Source organism: Protobothrops mucrosquamatus, unplaced genomic scaffold (assembly GCF_001527695.2).
Source record: "Protobothrops mucrosquamatus isolate PMUCROS unplaced genomic scaffold, P.Mucros_1.0 scaffold2757, whole genome shotgun sequence".
In the NCBI taxonomy this organism is placed as follows: Eukaryota; Metazoa; Chordata; class Lepidosauria; order Squamata; family Viperidae; genus Protobothrops; species Protobothrops mucrosquamatus.
The window spans coordinates 194,452-211,316 of NW_015388796.1; the positions used below are offsets into that span (position 1 = coordinate 194,452).

The window sequence follows — 16,865 nt, forward strand, 5'->3', positions numbered from 1 at the left end:
AAATATTCTTCATTAGCAATTTATAATGATAATGTCAACAGAATAGCTAAATAACCCCAATTTTAATTGTGGCTTTACTCTCAGACCATGATTTACAGGCTCTATCAGGTTGCCTCTCATACATACAATACCCAGCACCTAGAAAATACATTTATGTATGTATTTATTAAATTTATATGCTACCCATCTCATTGTCAAGTAACATTGGTATGCCAGCAACTTCCTTCTATTCCCGCAGCAAAAGATGGGTTTCTTTTAAAAAATTTAAGACAAGACTCATGCCATAGATGTGAATCAAGTAGGCTTCAAGCTTTTAGAATCTGCTCAGTTTTATATTTCTGCCCCAAGAACCAATGATTGGGGCTCTCTACAAAATACATTTACATAAACCACTTTGGAGGCCTATGTGAAGCTGTTCAGAATTTTGAGAGCATGAGGTGAAGCCTCCCACAAAATGGAAGCCATTGGGGGATGTTTGGCTATGTCCAAAATAGTTATCGTGGGGGTTATGACAGATCTAAGAACCTTGATCAACTGTAGATGAAGCTTATGAAGCTTCTTCCCCATCATCCCCTTTAAGCTACATAACTGTCCCATCACCCAATTTACTCTTCTCATTTTTCTGGAAAGGTGGACAAACTTCCAAATAGTGCAATTGCACAACAGTTGCAATTGTGTTGTCTAAAGAGGCCATGTGAGGCTGGTGTGATTCCACAGTAGAAGCAATTTGTGAAGGATATTTGCCTAATCACAAAATGGCTTCTGTAATGATGTGGTCAGTCCCCAAATTAATAAGTTTGCTACTCTCTGCAATCTCCTTTAGCCCCCCCCCCCCCAGATATTTTCTACCATCCTTTTGTTCTGGTTTCCAAGCTGGTATTCACAAGCAGCAGATCCATTATTTTGATTTCCAAAAGTGCTTATGGGCTTCAGAGTCATTGCTGTGTGTGAGAGAGAGATGATGATGCTCAAGGCTGGTCCTTTACTGTGCAGGATGTCAGTTCCTCTATATTATTTTTGTTTTGTTTTGTTTTGTTTTGATGTAAGGATTTTCTAAAGAAGTGTCAGGCAGGAAAGATAGCCTAGCAGGCAATAGGGAAACTTTCAGTGAATCTATATGAGAACCTGCCCAGAATGTTAACCGGGGTTATCACATCCAGACTACAAAAATCGGATGAGCGCTAGATTGCAACTAAGAGATACGTAATGTTGGCACAAAACTGTGGCAGAGTTAATAATGGATGGATGACTTCAGCTAACTAATTGGGAGATGTGAGAACTGAACCTGGATGCTTTGATATTCATAGAATATATGCATAGAATATTTGCATAGAATATATAGAGGTAATCTATAACCCAATTCAGGAATTCCAATGGCAACCCACCTATGGTCACATGACCACATTTTGGCCACTTGGCAGCCACTTCACCTTTGCGGCATTCTGCAACCATATGACACAATTTATTTATTTATTTGCCAGAAACTGGCCTTTTTGATTAGTTTCCAGCAAAAAATCACCCTTAGAATGCATTTGCTTAACTGCTGCGATCACTTAACAACCACTGCATAAAAGGTCATAAAATTGGGTCAGTCACATAGGTGCCTCAACTTATGACTATCTTGACTTATGACAGAAAGTTCCATTATGATCATAAATCAGTGAGTACCTGTAATATCACCAGGTTGTGCACTCACCTTTGAAGAGGAAACTTTAGGGGTTGATTTTACTTACACTTTCAAATTCACCTATAATACTGTTTTTCTATAATCAGAGAGTTGGAAGGATCAGCTGAAATCCCTGTGACACACAAAATTCTGTGACACACAAAACTATCAGCAAATTAAGCTTGGTAAAAGCTAGGATTTTATTCAAAATTTCTGCCTTTCTTAAGTTCTGTTCTACAATTCTTGTAGCCTTACATTAAGAAGTTGGGATTTTCTGTGCACTTGTAAGAAGGTAGAAGGACTTGGTGGTAGATTTATATAAGAAACTAACTGAATTTTTTTGACAATAACTTAGATAAGGTATGGACTTAAAGAACATTTAGAGTCCCTGCAAAGCTTTTATGAGAGGAGGGTTTTTTTTACTTCAACATAATTGAGAGCTAAAAAAGAAGGCCCAAGAAAAATGCAGGCTATTTTGGATAAAATTAAAAAGAAGTAAGATGATTTACAACAAAAACACCGGCAGATAGAGCCATTATATATCAGATTAAACATTTACAACAATTATCTATAATAACTGTGAGGAAAATAGAGACTAAGTTGAACTATGTGAAACAGAAGAATTTTGAGCTTCTAAATAAACCCAGGAAATGGCTGGCATATAAACTTGAGGGAAAAAAGAGTAGAAAATAATATTAGGAATTCAAGAAGAAGATAATGCATTAATGCAGGGGTCCCCAACCCCCAGTCCATGGCCCAGTGCCAGGCCACGACAAGTGATGGGCGAGTGCACCCATGTGATGCTGCATTTGTGAAAGCGGTGTGCACATTAAATTATTCCCTCTCTCCCCCCATACTGCCACCTCCACCAGTCTGACGAGCCAGAAAGATGGAGACCTCTATACTAGTGGACAGTGCAAATATCCAAAAATATATATATATATATTCCAATTTGTATAAAGGACAAGATATTTCTTCAGAAAAAATTGAGGACTATCTTAAAAAAACAGAATTTACCAAAATGCTAGACTATATGTACTCAGTTCCCACAACCGTTCTTTGTATGTTTCAGCCTCCAGTCCCTTAATCATCTTTGTTGCTCTTCTCTGTACTCTTTCTAGAGTCTCAGCATCTTTTTTTCTATCTTGGTGACCAAAACTGGATGGAGTATTCCAAGTGTAGTCTTACCAAAGCAGTATAGAGTAGTAATAACACTGGCATATCCCAAAGAACCATTACTTGAGTCAATTAGAATTTCTGTGCCAATTAGCCCAGAACTCTAATCATAGTCTACAATCAGGGGTCTTCAAACTTGACCCTTTTATGACTTGTGGACTTCAACTCCCAGAATTCCTCAGCCAGCATGCCTGGCTGAGGAATTCTGGGAGTTGAGGTCCACAAGTCATAAAAGGTCCAAGTTTGAAGACCCCTGATCTACATTTATGGGCCACGTAGACCAAGAAGCAATGGGTTGGAAGTAGAGTATTTTTTAAAAAAAAAAACTATGTCAGACTTACTCTTTTAAAACCTACATTACTGTTTTGCAATCTATCACACACTATCAGGAAACTATGAAATACTGCAGTTTCCATGTATGCCTTTGCTGTCTTCANAGAGTTCCCCTCACTTGGAACATTTGTTTATTTAATATAGTCTTTTTGTTAAATCAGGATGGGAAAGCTTATAATTATTTGCAGACCCATTATGTAATGGGGAGGAGAATGTATCAGTTTTTCTTTTTTTTCTTCAGCATCCAGCCAGGGTGGATTCATGTGTTTAATAATACATTTATTTAATATTTGGGTTATTTTTCTTCTTCTTTTTGTTCACAATTTTTTCCTTTTGTTGTTGTTGCTACTGTTGGGTATATGTTTTTCTTTTTTGCATTTTGTTCTTGTTGATTAAAAAAAACCAGATAGATAGATAGATAGATAGATAGATAGATAGATAGATAGATAGATAGATAGATAGATGATAGATAGATAGATAGATAGATAGATAGATAGATAGATAGATAGATAGATAGATAGATGGATGGATGGATGGATGGATGATAGATGGATGGATGATAGATGGATGGATGGATGATAGATGGATGGATGGATGGGTGGATGGATGGATGGAGATGGAGATGGATATAGACAGGAAGACCTGGAGGAATGTTGTCCATGGGGTTGCGATGGGTCGGACACGACTTCGCAACTAACAATAACAACATAGATATAGATATAGATATAATAAGATATACACAAAATGCCAGCCACAACTATGCAATGCAATCAAAGCCCCATCTTTTTTTATGGGCTTCAATTGCAAAGTTCTGGCCAATATCTTGATTTTTATTTTTATTTTTTGCACTTCCCTGTCGACCCACCTCCAGCTACCTACTCTGATTCCACCTCCCTCTCCCTGCAGTGCCAAAAATGATGGAGGAGAACCTTGTAGCAATAAGTGAAGAAGAATGCTTCACTGTAACCCTTTTTGAAACATCCTGGCCCTTTGGCTAGCATGCCTGTTCTAGAAACTCCCGATTGCTCACAATTGTCAGGCTGGGCTGGGGAAGCTGTCTGACTTTAAATCTGATACACAGAATGACTAATAAAATTAAAGCAAGTTTCTCCCTCCCTCCCTCCCTCCCTCGCTCCTTCCTTCCTTCCTTCCTTCCTTCCTTCCTTCCTTCCTTCCTTCCTTCCTTCCTTCCTTTCTCCTTCCCTCCNTCCCTGCTTCTTCTCTACCTTCTGGTTCTGCTTACATCACTCTGGCTTCATATCCCCTGGTAATCTACGTTGACATTAATTTCTGTCGATTTAGCAGCAAAGGGTTGTTAATTTATTCCTGGTTTGAGAGGATCTGAGACCAAGAAGGGGGTAGTTCTCCAAGATGAATGAGCAAGAGGGAAAACACTTCTACTAGATACAAACACGGAGTACTCTTTATTTGTTTCGCCCAAAGTCATGAATGCTTTTTTGTCCTGATTAACAGCTTTGACCTATTTATAGCTGCACTGTTCGGTGTCATTATTGTGCCTCTTAGATATTGCACATAATATTTTCAAACCCAACTACTGTCGTATTTGTCTAGCAGACATCGACGCTGCTTGCCAGCCACTGAAATCAAAACCAGGGAGAGATTTTTGAAAGCAGCACTTTGCAGAGATTATGGAAACTGATCTTTTGTGTCTGCAATTCAATGTGGGCGAGGGAGGGGGGGAGAGGCACCCTCCCCCTCCTTAATTTACTACAGTGTATCAAGGGAACATCGTTCCAATTATTCTTCCAGTGAAGGTCATTAACTGATCAAAATTAAGTCAATGTTTACAAAGTCTCTTTTTCTTTCTTTCCTTTTATTGAACCAGCATCGGGTTGGGTAGGAACAGCTTTGGAAGCAAGTGATAAAAATCATGTATTATATCTTAATCACCTCGTTGGCAAAAGGTCCATTTTTCTGGAGCTAAAATGGATTCATTAGAGTCGTCCTCCATTCTCACATGCCCAGTTTCTTGGAGAAGCTGCCAAACGTTAATTACCAAGCTAAGCCATTTAATTTTGTTTGTTTAATTTGAAACAAAACTATCCTTCTGCCAAACTTGTGGGGAGAATCTGCTTTGTAATTTTTACAGGAGAGGTAGTGGGCAAATTGCTTTGTCCAATGCATTGCACTCAGAGCCAAGGGATTACTCGGATTTTGGAAGTGCCAGTGGTTGGGGATTATGGTTAAGGCAGTCACAATCTTTCTCAAGCAAAGCCTTCACCTTGGTTTTTCAGTGGAGGAGAACTCAAGAAGGGGGCCAAGATTGGCCAAATCCTACCGTGGACTAATTTAAATTTATTAAATTAATGCAATAGATCAGACATGTCAAACACAAGGCCCGGGGGCCGGATGCGGCCCGCGAAGTGGTTTCATGTGGCCCGCGAAGCCATCCTGGAAACAGTGAGGGAACGGCCCTCACTGTCTTGGCCCTGGCCTAGGCCGGCCGGGAGCCAATGTACAATTTTGTGGTGGCCCTCTATGCTGAAATGCAATCAGTCTTAGTTCCACAAGGCCATCTGGAAACAGTGAGGAACCAGCCCCTGCTGCGTTGGCCCCTCCCCCTGGGTGCATGCTGGGGAGGTGTCACCCTTTGTGAGGAATGAAGAAATGGACCATGCCTTGGCACTTGCCCCGGTCCCACCCCCTTCTGCCAGAGATGCTCAGGTCTGTCCCACTCCTGCCCAGGCCCCCACAGGCCCCCTTGACGCGAATGATGTAGAGTTGGCCACGCCCATCCAGTAGGCCACACCCACTCCATCCACGCCAACCCAGTAGGCCGCACCCACCCTGGCCACACCCACCTAGCCCCCCAAGGGCAACCGCAATGCTGATGCGGCCCTCAATGAAATTGAGTTTGACACCCCTGCAATAGATTGTCGTTCATTTATTTTTCCTTTAGTCACATGAAAAATGACCATTTCTGAGGAACTTCTGGAGAGCACCCTAACTTTTGGCAGGGATGTATCCCTCGTTCATTCTGATGGAAAGCTTTTCAGTGGATGAAGAGGACTGAATTGAAAGAGGGATGTTAATAGGCAAAAACATAACCAGAATTATGAAAAGAAAACAATTTAGTGGGTCTCACGATTCCCAGTATCAACTCCAAGCAGGATCTTGAGCTGCAGTTCTTTTAATCTCCATTATCATTGTCTCCCGTCTCTCCGAGCCAAACCATCCAATCACTTTGCATACCCTGGGAGATTTATAAACAATTTGGGGATCTGAAAGACAGCAGTGAAAGCAGAAGATCTATAACCGTGGTTGGATGAATTGTAATCAATATCCGTCCTTATTGTTATTTTCAAATCTCAGTCCTGAGATTTGGAAAAGATACTGTTTTGTTTTTAACACAGATTAATAATGAACTCTGGGAGGAGCACAAGCGTGATGCATAGTAAGACTTCTGTTGCTCGGAAGCATTCTCACTGGCGAGAAAGAATCCTTGCCTTAGAAAGGGATTCTGGTTTTACAAAAGGAGAGTAAATAGTATTGGGAAAAGAAGGATGTAATTTACCAGGTTGATGTGAAGGAAAGAATGTGGCCAGAGAAACTACATTGAAATATTGCATCTAATTTTGGTTGCCACAATATAAAAAAGATGTTGAGACTGTAGAAATAGTGCAGAAAAGAGTAACAAAGATGATTAGGGGACTGGAGGCTAAAACATATGAAGAACGGTTGCTGGAATTGGGTATGTCTGGTTTAATGAAAAGAAGGACTAGATGTAGCATGGTAGCAGTGTTCCAATATCTGAGGGTTTGCCCCAATGAAGAAGGAGTCAAGCTATTCTCCAAAGTGCCTGAAGGCAGGACAAGAAGCAACGGATGGAAACTAATCAAGGAGAGAAGCAACCTAGAACTAAGGAGAAATTTCCTGACAATTAGAACAATTAATCAATGGAATGACTTTGACTCCAGAAGTTGTGGGTACCCCAACACTGAAGACTTTTAAGAGCAGAGGGTTGGACTAGAAGACCTCTCCAAGATCCCGCCCAACTCTGTTATACTGTTTTTCTATTCTGCTATTCAGTAACTTAAGAGTTGGTTTAATAATCTTGTAACTGTAACCATGGTTACCTTTCATTGGTTACAACTGAATTTTAGACTCTGAACCTGCAGAGCTGGTCTCACAGAACTGTCCTTTACAGTCGGGTGTTTCTGCAGGATAGGTTAAAAAAAAACGTCAAAATGGTGACACAAGGGTGTGATTGAAGCTTCAAACCAAGGGGTCTTCAAACTTGGCCGTTTTATGACTTGTGGACTTCAACTCCCAGAATTCCTCAGCCAGGCACTCTGGTTGAGGAATGTTGGGAGTTGAAGTCCAAAAGTCATAAAAGGGCCAAGTTTGAAGACCTCTGCTTCAAACAATATGCATTAAAAAACTCACGAAGCTTTATTCTGCATTCCCACGATAGCTGTTTTGACTGAAACACTTACCCCCACAAACTTCATGCAGAGGTACTGCATGGATTTCAGAGGAAGTCCTGGTAGATTTTTAGAGCAGGTGGTCCTAACTTACAACCATTCGTTTAGTGACCGGTCAAAACTACAATGGCACTGAAAAACTCTGACTTACAACCAGTCCTTCCACTGATGATTGTCACAGCATCCCCATGGTCAGGGGTAGGCAACCTTGGCTCTTTTATGACTCGTGGACTTCAACTCCCAGAATTCCTGAGCCAGCCATGCTGAGGGGAAAGGGAGAGGTTTCCAAGCTGAGCCATGCTGGCTCAGGAATTCTGGGAGTTGAAGTCCACGAGTCATAAAAGAGCCAAGGTTGCCACCCCTGCCCATGTTCATGGGATCAAAATTCAGACAGTGGGCAGCAGACATGTATTTATGGCAGTTGTAGTCTCTTGGGGGTCATGTGATCACCATTTGCAACCTTTCCAGCCAATTTCCAACAAACGAATTCAAAGGGGGAAACCAGATTTGTTGAATGACTGTGTGATTCACTTAACAATTGCATTAATTCATTTAACAACTGTGGCAAAAAGAAGTTGTAAAATCAGGAATAATTCACTTAGCAACTGCCTTGCTTAGCGACAGAAATTATAGTCCCATTTGTGGTCATAAGTCAAGGACTACCTGTATCAGTAAGAACAAGGTTTCATTGTTGTATCCTACTGATAAAAAAATATTGCTACAATATCCATTTTGGGAAAATAACTAGAATCAAATTACAAGCTTCATATTGTTATATACCCAATAAATGGTCTTTACCTTTATTTATCTATGTGCAATAAAGACGTCTTACTTTTCCTCCCTCCAACTGTAAATATTTATATAAATTTCTGTTTTAGGGTAAAACTCTGTGTATCTGAAATGGACATGTTGTAATAACTTTAAGATGCCGTTGGTTTAGTCATTTTTGTGGCAGTGGGCAGTCGTGACTAATTTTTGTAAAATTGCACTTTTTTTTTAACTCCAACTAAAGAATCCTTTTTTTTTCTTTTCTCCCTTCAGCTCCAGGGTTCCTTGAAGAGAAAACTGGTGGTAAATCTGACACCAGGCAATAATAAGAGATCAAATGGCATTGCTGACAATACTTTCCTGGATATTAAGAGAATCCGAGGTGGTGATAATAACCTTTCCATGGGACGTGGTCAGTGTGGTAACAATTGCCCAAACCAGTCAGTGTTGGGATCATTCTCAGTTGGACAAGGCGCTCCAAGGAAAATGGACAGCTCAACCAACAACAGTCATTCTGGGGCAAACGGGATGTTTAACATGACCCTAAAAGAAGTCAAAAAGGAACCCGGGGAGACAATTTCTTGTAGTAAGCATATGGATGGTCCGACATCCCAGAACAGTGTTTTTCCTAACAGATATGGAGAAGACACGGCGGAACAGTTGATGGACCCAGAACTTCAGGAGCTGTTCAATGAACTGAGTAATATTTCTGTGCCCCCCATGAGTGATCTTGAATTAGAAAACATGATAAATGCCACCATCAAGCAAGACGAACCATTTAACATTGACATTGGTCACCAGATCCAGAGAGGAACCCCTGCCCAATCCTCTTCCTTGCAGATGGACAAAATGGTGATCAAACAAGAGTATTCACCAGGATTGAACCAGGCTTCGGTGGGATCACCTCAGATGAGGCCTCCTTCTACAGACTCAGCTTTCACCCTATCTGGTGCTGCTATGTCCACCTCATCTCCCATTCCTTCAGTACCTCAGACTCAGACTCCTCCCTCTCAAGGGACATCAGTTCCCCCTCGGCCATTGGCCAATTGGCAAGAAGTGTCTCATGCCCAGCAATTGAAACAAATAGCAGCGAACAGGCAACAGCATGCTCTGATTCAGCAGTGCCAGCAAAGTCAATCGGCAACATCCTGGCCTGGTTTGTCATCTACAGAACCATCTTCTGGGTCGTTTGTGCAGGAGAAGATGTCTAGTCCATCCTTCCACCAGCAACAACAGTTCAGTCCACAAGGTCCCGCAATATCTGGGATCCCAGTCAGTGGGACTCCATCAAAAGGAATGAACAGTTACGCCTACCGGCCAAACTCCATGCCCCAGGGAAGTTCTGTCAACATGGTAATGCCCCGAAAGTCTCAAGACATCCCCAGAAATTATGTAAACAACAATCAGGTGTCACTGGAGGAACCTCAGAACATCAAGCCTTTGTTTCATTTCAACTCAGAACAAGCCAACAAGCAGATGTCTTCTGGTTTGGGAGCCCCACATAAACCTTCTCTTGTCCACTATGCACAGCAGCCACCCCAACAGCTGTCTAACTCAGCGGTTCAACCACAAACGTCGCAGCAGCAGCAGCAGCAGGCACATTCTGCACAATCTCTCCAAACTCAGCATCTCCAAAGGCCCCCCAATGTATCCTTAGCTTTACAGCAAAAGATCATGCTCCAGAAAATGCTACAAAATCAGCCTGCTTCAGGACTACAGTACATGGGCCCGCAGAATCAGCTGGTAAGGTTTTTCTCCTATCGCTTCTTTTCCTATCCATCGTATCGGGGTAAACACAGACAACTTTTCAAATGTGGAATGCTTTTGTGACGCATTACTTCATTTGGGAGGCCATGTAGTGTGACCTTCTTCCTTTCAGGTTCTCTGAACCATAAAAATGGTTGAGGAAAGAATTTTTCTTTGGAGGTGGGTGGGTAAGACTTCAGAGAGTTTTGCAGCCCCAAATTCAGCAAGTGCTCTTTTGCAGCAACAAGAAGCACAAAAGGTGTGCGACACTTCCACTTTGCAAATTTAAGCAAGGGGGGGTGACTGGGTTGCCATCTATCTTAGAGGCCATCATATGGTAACACTTCCCAGGCTGGTGGTAGCAGGTGGGAACATGATTTGGATTTGAGGAGACATGGAAGGATTGCTGCTAGGGCAGGGGTAGGCAACCTTGGCTCTTTTATGACTCGTGGACTTCAACTCCCAGAATTCCTGAGTCAGCTATGCTGGCTCAGGAATTCTGGGAATTGAAGTCCACGAGTCATAAAAGAGCCAAGGTTGCCTACCCCTGGGACAGCTCACCACAGTCAAGTCGTCACTGCCAATTTGTCATGGGACAACTTAATGCAAGATAATTGTACTCTAGACCTGTTCCTCTCTTAATATTACCAGTAATATTCTTAGTATTATCGATATTATTCATAATATTATAATTACCTCGCATTAAATTGTCTTGCAGCAAGTTGTCCCGAGGTGGCGAATTGGCCACAGTGAACTGGCCACAGAGAGTTGTCCCATTCCGGCTGCTAGGATTATGTTAAAAAATTAAATAGCGGGGTTTTCTCTTTTGTTTTAGTTTTTTTTCTTATAAACAGCTTGGACTGAAATCTATCTCGGCTTGATTTCTCTGTGACAGAAGTTAATGCCTCGCAAAGGAATTCTTTTTATTAGCTCTTTGGGACATTTCTCTGAGTCTGGAATTGCATTATGTCAAAGTGCCCAGATGATGAGGTTTGATGTTGTTTTAAAGATCATTTAAAGGCAATTTGGATCTGATGTTAGGAGTGATTCAAAACGAGGCTCCCTGAAATCAGCTTTGCTCCTTTACACTGGAATCAGCCTTACTTTGAAGGAGAGTTTAGCCTTTTAAATGGGATAAAGATCCTTTACTTAGCTGGAGCAACAGTGATGTAATTTGGACTGGAAAGTCCAGTGGGAGGAGCCATGAGGCAAAGTGGGTGTGGGAGAATCACATGGGGTGGAGCTAGAATTTCCCCTTTTTTTCCCTAAAGTTTGAGGAGGTGTGGGGAAATGGCTACTTTAATCATGGATTACCTTCTAGTTCAGGGCTTTTCAACCAATAGTACGGGTACCACCTGTGGTACATTGACACCTGGCAGGTGGTACGCGACCATCCTAGAAAACTGGTAGCGGTGGGGAAGGGGAATGAGCTGAACTGGTGGCAGCACCGCACAAGCCTGAGCGAGAGATGGCTGGAGCTGCAGGGCTGTCAGGGCTCAGCGGAAGCACCAGGATCAGCGCTTCTTCGGGACTGTCAGGGCTCAATGGAAGCACCAGGATCAGCGCCAGGCTCCAGCTGAGCTCGGCGCTGATCCTGGTGCTTCTGCTGAGCCCTGAAGAAGCACCAATCAGCTGGAAAGCAGCACTGATCCTGGCGCTTGTGCTGAGCCCAGAAGCAGCGCCGATCAGCTGGAATATTGCAGCATCTCCAGGGTCTTGTGATTTACATTCAGATGCTTGGCAACTGATTCATATTTATGATGGTCACAGTGTCCCAGGGTCATGTGAAGTGACCAAAACCTGCTGCAACCACCCATCCAACAGGGGGGGGGGATAAAAACCAAACACCCCCCCACCCCACCCCTCTTGCCAATCCTCAACAGAAATGCTCACAACAATGAAAACCTCGGACAGGAGGAAGAGCACTGCCGGGTGGGCAGGCAGGTGTCTTGCTCGGCTGTGCCTTGAGGGGGCACTTTTTTCAGTGCCATTGTAACTTCAAACAGTCACTAAGCGAACTGTTGTAAGTTGAAGACTACCTGTACTTTATCACTTTTTCCCTTTTTTTGTCATCAAGTTTTTGACACCTTGCTAGGCGACTGGTGGTACTCGGATATTGCCATATCCTAAAAGTGGTACAATGGGTGAAAAGGTTGAAAAGCCCTGTTCTAGTTAACTTTCACTAATTTGGAAAAACTATGCAAGTCAGATCTGATTATGAATGAGCTGTGATGGCGCAGTAGTATTGCAGGCTAACTCTACTCACAGCCAGGAGTTCGATCCTGACCAGCTCAAGGTTGACTCAGCCTTCCATCCTTCCGAAGTTGGTAGAATGAGTACCCAGATCGTTGGGGGCAATATGCTGACTGTGTAAACCGCTTAGAAAGGACTGTACAGCACTAGGAAGCAGTATATATCATAAGTCTAAGTGCTAGTGTATTGCTGTTCCTGGACAGAGGACCGTCAGGAAATCCTACATAAGTTAGATTGGAAAGTTGAAGAAGCACTTGGAAAAAAAAACAATCTAATAGCAAACTAATATTATATTGTTGCTAAAATAACTATCTAAAATACAATCATGTGGTCAGTAACAGTAGAGCCTGACTCAAGGACTCTTTACTTTTGTGTATTTTAAGGAGCAGTACCCTTGTTCTGTATTTTGAAAGCTCAAGATATTACACTGCTTACTTTCTATATTTATGACTGCCAAGATTTGCAGGACTGTTGGCCAAGAGGAGACAAAGAGAACAAATTCACAAAAAATGTGCTTTGAGGGCTGCGTAGGATTCTGGGGTGACAGATTATCCAATCCTGTTTTTAAATCAGGAGTATATCATTTCCCAATTCCATGAGTGTGCTTCCCTCTCTGTGTAGGGTGTTTTGACCATGCTTTTCTTGCCCAATTCTCTCAAGATACATTGCCTAAGATCTCACTGCAGAGTTATCTAAACTATTTTCATCCCGGATTCTTCTCCTCCTCCATTAATCCATCAACAGTAAAGAGAGGGAATAATAAGTTATAACAAATAAAAAATGTGTTAACAATTGGTTTATTCTGCCTTTATTACTTTATAAGTAACTCAAAATGGTGAGCACACATAATAGTCCTTCCTCTTCCTATTTTACCACAACAAATAATAATAATAATAACAACAACAACTTTATTGTCACTTTGAAAGTACTCCAATCGGCATACATCAAAATGAAATTTCGTTGCATATAGCTCTCAAAGGGTCACCACCTCCGATATACACTCCTTGTTCGTGGCCAGCTCAAGTTTCAGATCTTCCATTTTAGTCTCTAGGGAGCGAACGATGGCAAACAGGACAGATGGAAATGGAGCTCCATATGGATTAGCCCTCAAATTAGCTTGTATTCCTGCACGACAACCTCGCCTCCTTTCCTTTTTCTGATCTTGTCTCTTCCACCTTTTCCTTAAAGAGGCCTCACTCCTTTTCGCCCCTGGAGAAGGCTGCCGCCGCCACCAACTCCTCCAAAAGCCTCTCTCCCATCCTCTGGGCCTGCCGACAGCCTCATCCAGTTCCTTCCCTCCATAAGCCCCGGGACCTCTCCTCCTCTGCCTCCTTTGGAAACAGCCCTGTGAGGTGGGTTGGGCTGAGAAAGAGTGACAGGCCCAAAGGCGGGACTAGAAATTCACAGTCTCCTGTGGCCTAAAGTCACTTTCATACCTAAGGTGGTACTAGAACAGTGGTTCTCAACCTTTTTAATGCTGCGACCCCAACCGGTCATAAGTCGAGGACTAAACCAGTCATAAGTCGAGGACTAAACTGGTCGTAAGTCGAGGACTAAACCGGTCATAAGTCGAGGACTACCCAACCGGTCGTAAGTCGAGGACTTTCCCTGCCCGGGAGCGCCGCACATGCGTGGTTCCGCCCCCTGCGCCGGCTGAGGCGTAGCTGGCAAGCGGCAGAGACGGAGCAGGCCGACCACCAGCTGGCCCAGCCCAAGGGAGGTAAGGCACCCACCGGAAAAGGGGAAAAAAATGGCGGACAGCCTTGCTTGGCGACCCCCGTGAAATGGTCGATCGACCCCAAATGGGGTCGTGACCCATAGGTTGAGAACCGCTGTAGTAGAAGAACTAATAGCTTCCTGGTGTCTGGGGCAGCACTCCTTAGGTCACATCCAGTTTGATGTAGTGGTTAAGGCATCAGGCTGGAGACCATGAGTTCTGGTCCTGCTTTAAGCATGAAACCAGCAAGTGATCTTTTGTGACTCAGTCTCAGTTCTAGGAAGGAGACAGTGACAAACCGTTTCCCAAATCTTGGCAGGAAAACTGCAAAGACAAGCCCAGGCAGACTCCAGGAATTAACAATGACTCAAAGGCACAACACCTCCCCAAAATTTTTCTTAATGATGAGAACAGCAGTGCAAGGTGTAAGTTTCATTTGCTTGCTTATGATGCGACAGGGAGTACAGTATAGCACGTTGATGAACATAACATTTCTTTCTAGTCTGGGCCTTCTCAGTTTTCCCTCAGACAGCTAGAAGGGAATCAAAAGGAGAGGTCTACTGTAAGTTTGGTCAGGAAACAGGACCATGGTCATAACAAACATTTTAGAACAGTTGCAGAGCTGAATGAGTGACACATCCACAGAGACACGTGGCAAAAACATGCACCGTGACCTCATGATACAAACTCCGCCGTTTATATATTCGTATGTGACATTACAATGCAAACAGAAAGAACGGAGTTAGTGGGACATCACAATTTATTTTTTGGGTTATTTATGCATAATAGTAATTAGGAATTAAGGCTTGTGCCAATGCACTTTAAGTAAAAGATGTCACTAGCACACCTACCCAGAATTCAGCAAGTTGCCAGCTATACCGAGCTTGAATTTATTTTAGGTTATTTTAATTAGAAATCATAACACCTGTGAAGCTTGGTAAGTTGCAGAGGAAAGCAGGCATCTTCGTATGGTGCTTATTTCCATCTCTGTGCTTCATATAGCCTACTGAGGCATCCTTAAGAAATAAATATGGTGGGTGGATGCATTCCAGGGTTGGAAGCAAGCCCACCGGTGGCTGTACTCACTAAAGCAGCCAATTTGTGAAAGGACAGCTAACTAATCTTCAAGTCTTGATTTTCCAAGAACTCCAGAATGTTCTGGTTTGGATATGGAACAAATTCATCCCATTATTCCAAAGATGATCCAGCAATGTTCTGAAAGTGAAATCTTCCAATTGGAAGACCTTCATGGTCACACTGCAGGTTTTTTGGAACAACATTAACTGCTTCATTTCAGAAGATAAAGTTCCAGAATACAACTAGACCGTTCCCCTGAGTGGCCAAACCAACCTGGTCCATAATAACCCAGAGTAGTCCATTCCTACAATGATAGGTTTTATACATCTCTACAAATAGCTCAGTGGAATAGTTTTCCTCCTGCGGTTGTGGATGCTCCATCACTGGAGGTTTTCAAAATGGACTGGGCAACCATTTGACTGGATTGGTATAAAGCAGGGGTCTCCAAACTTGGCAAGTTTAAGACTTGTGGACTTCAACTACCAGAATTCCCCAGCCAGCATGGCTGACTGAGGAATTCTGGGAGTTGATGGATGTCCACAAGTCTTAAACTTGTCAAGTTCGAGACCCCTCATATAAGGTCTCCTGCCTTGAGCAGGAAGTTGGGTTAGAAGACCTCCAACATCCCTCACAGCCCTAAGATTTTAACTCAGTTTATGAAAGGACCTAAAAGCCCCACAAATGATTGTTTAACCACTCTCTAAATAAAGGAGACAAAAGAGAGAAAGGATTGTTTCATGGCCGGTGTAACTCTCAGCAATACACTTAAATCGGACACAATTGAACAGAAGACAAAAACTTTAATAGTACTACCAGTATAACCAGTTGGAAACCCCAACCCACAATAAAAGTAATGGACATATTTTTTTTGATTTTTCCAAGAAAGTCTAATCAAGAGTTGAACTCACATCATGTGCTGCATGAGTAATAGTAATAAAGTTGGAAGGGACCTTGGACGTAATAACAACAATGACAACGATGATGATGACGATGATGATGATGATGATGGAAGGGACCTTGGAGGTCATCTAGTCCAACCCCCTGCTCAGGAAGGAAACCCTATACTATTTCAGACAAATGGCTGTCCAGTCTCTTCTTAAAAACTTCCAGTGTTGGAGCATTCACAGCTTCTGGAGGCAGGTTGTTCCACTGGTTAATTGTTCTAACTGTCAGGAAGTTTCCATCCGTTGCTTCTTGTCCTGCCTTCAGGCGTTTTGGAGAATAGCTTGACTCCCTCTTCTTTGTGGCAGACCCTGAGATATTGGAACACTGCTATCATGTCACCCCTCGTCCTTCTCTTCATACCCAGTTCCGGCAACCGTGCCTTATATGTTTTAGCCTCCAGTCCCCTAATCATCTTTGTTGCTCTTCTCTGAAAAAGTCTCAACATCTTTTTTACATCGTGGTGACCAAAACTGGATGCAGTATTCCAAATGTGGCCTTACCAGGGCATTGGTGATATATTTGCTACAGAGTGATATATTTGCTACAGTGCAGAAGTATAATATCCATCTAGCTCTGCCCTAGTTAGCATTGAGAGATATTAGAAAAAGAAAGATCCTGCAGAATCAGCCTCAATTCTTGTGGTTCATTTCTGCAGTTTTCTTCCTATGATTTAGATGTGATTTGTGATGGTCATCTCCATTTTTTTTTGCTTTGTTTTGTTTTTAGTATAAGCAATCCA

At 42.6% G+C, this 16,865-nt stretch overlaps 1 protein-coding gene across 1 annotated transcript in view; it reads left to right on the plus strand.

Annotated features, from left to right (window-relative positions):
- The window catches only part of MAML2 (mastermind like transcriptional coactivator 2), a 192,809-nt gene that overhangs the window by 132,244 nt on the left and 43,700 nt on the right, over nucleotides 1–16,865 (plus strand). Inside the window, exon 2 of the mRNA XM_015825687.1 lies at nucleotides 8,662–10,131. Coding sequence (XP_015681173.1) covers nucleotides 8,662–10,131 — 1,470 coding nt within the window. The remainder of the gene's footprint in view (nucleotides 1–8,661; nucleotides 10,132–16,865) is intronic.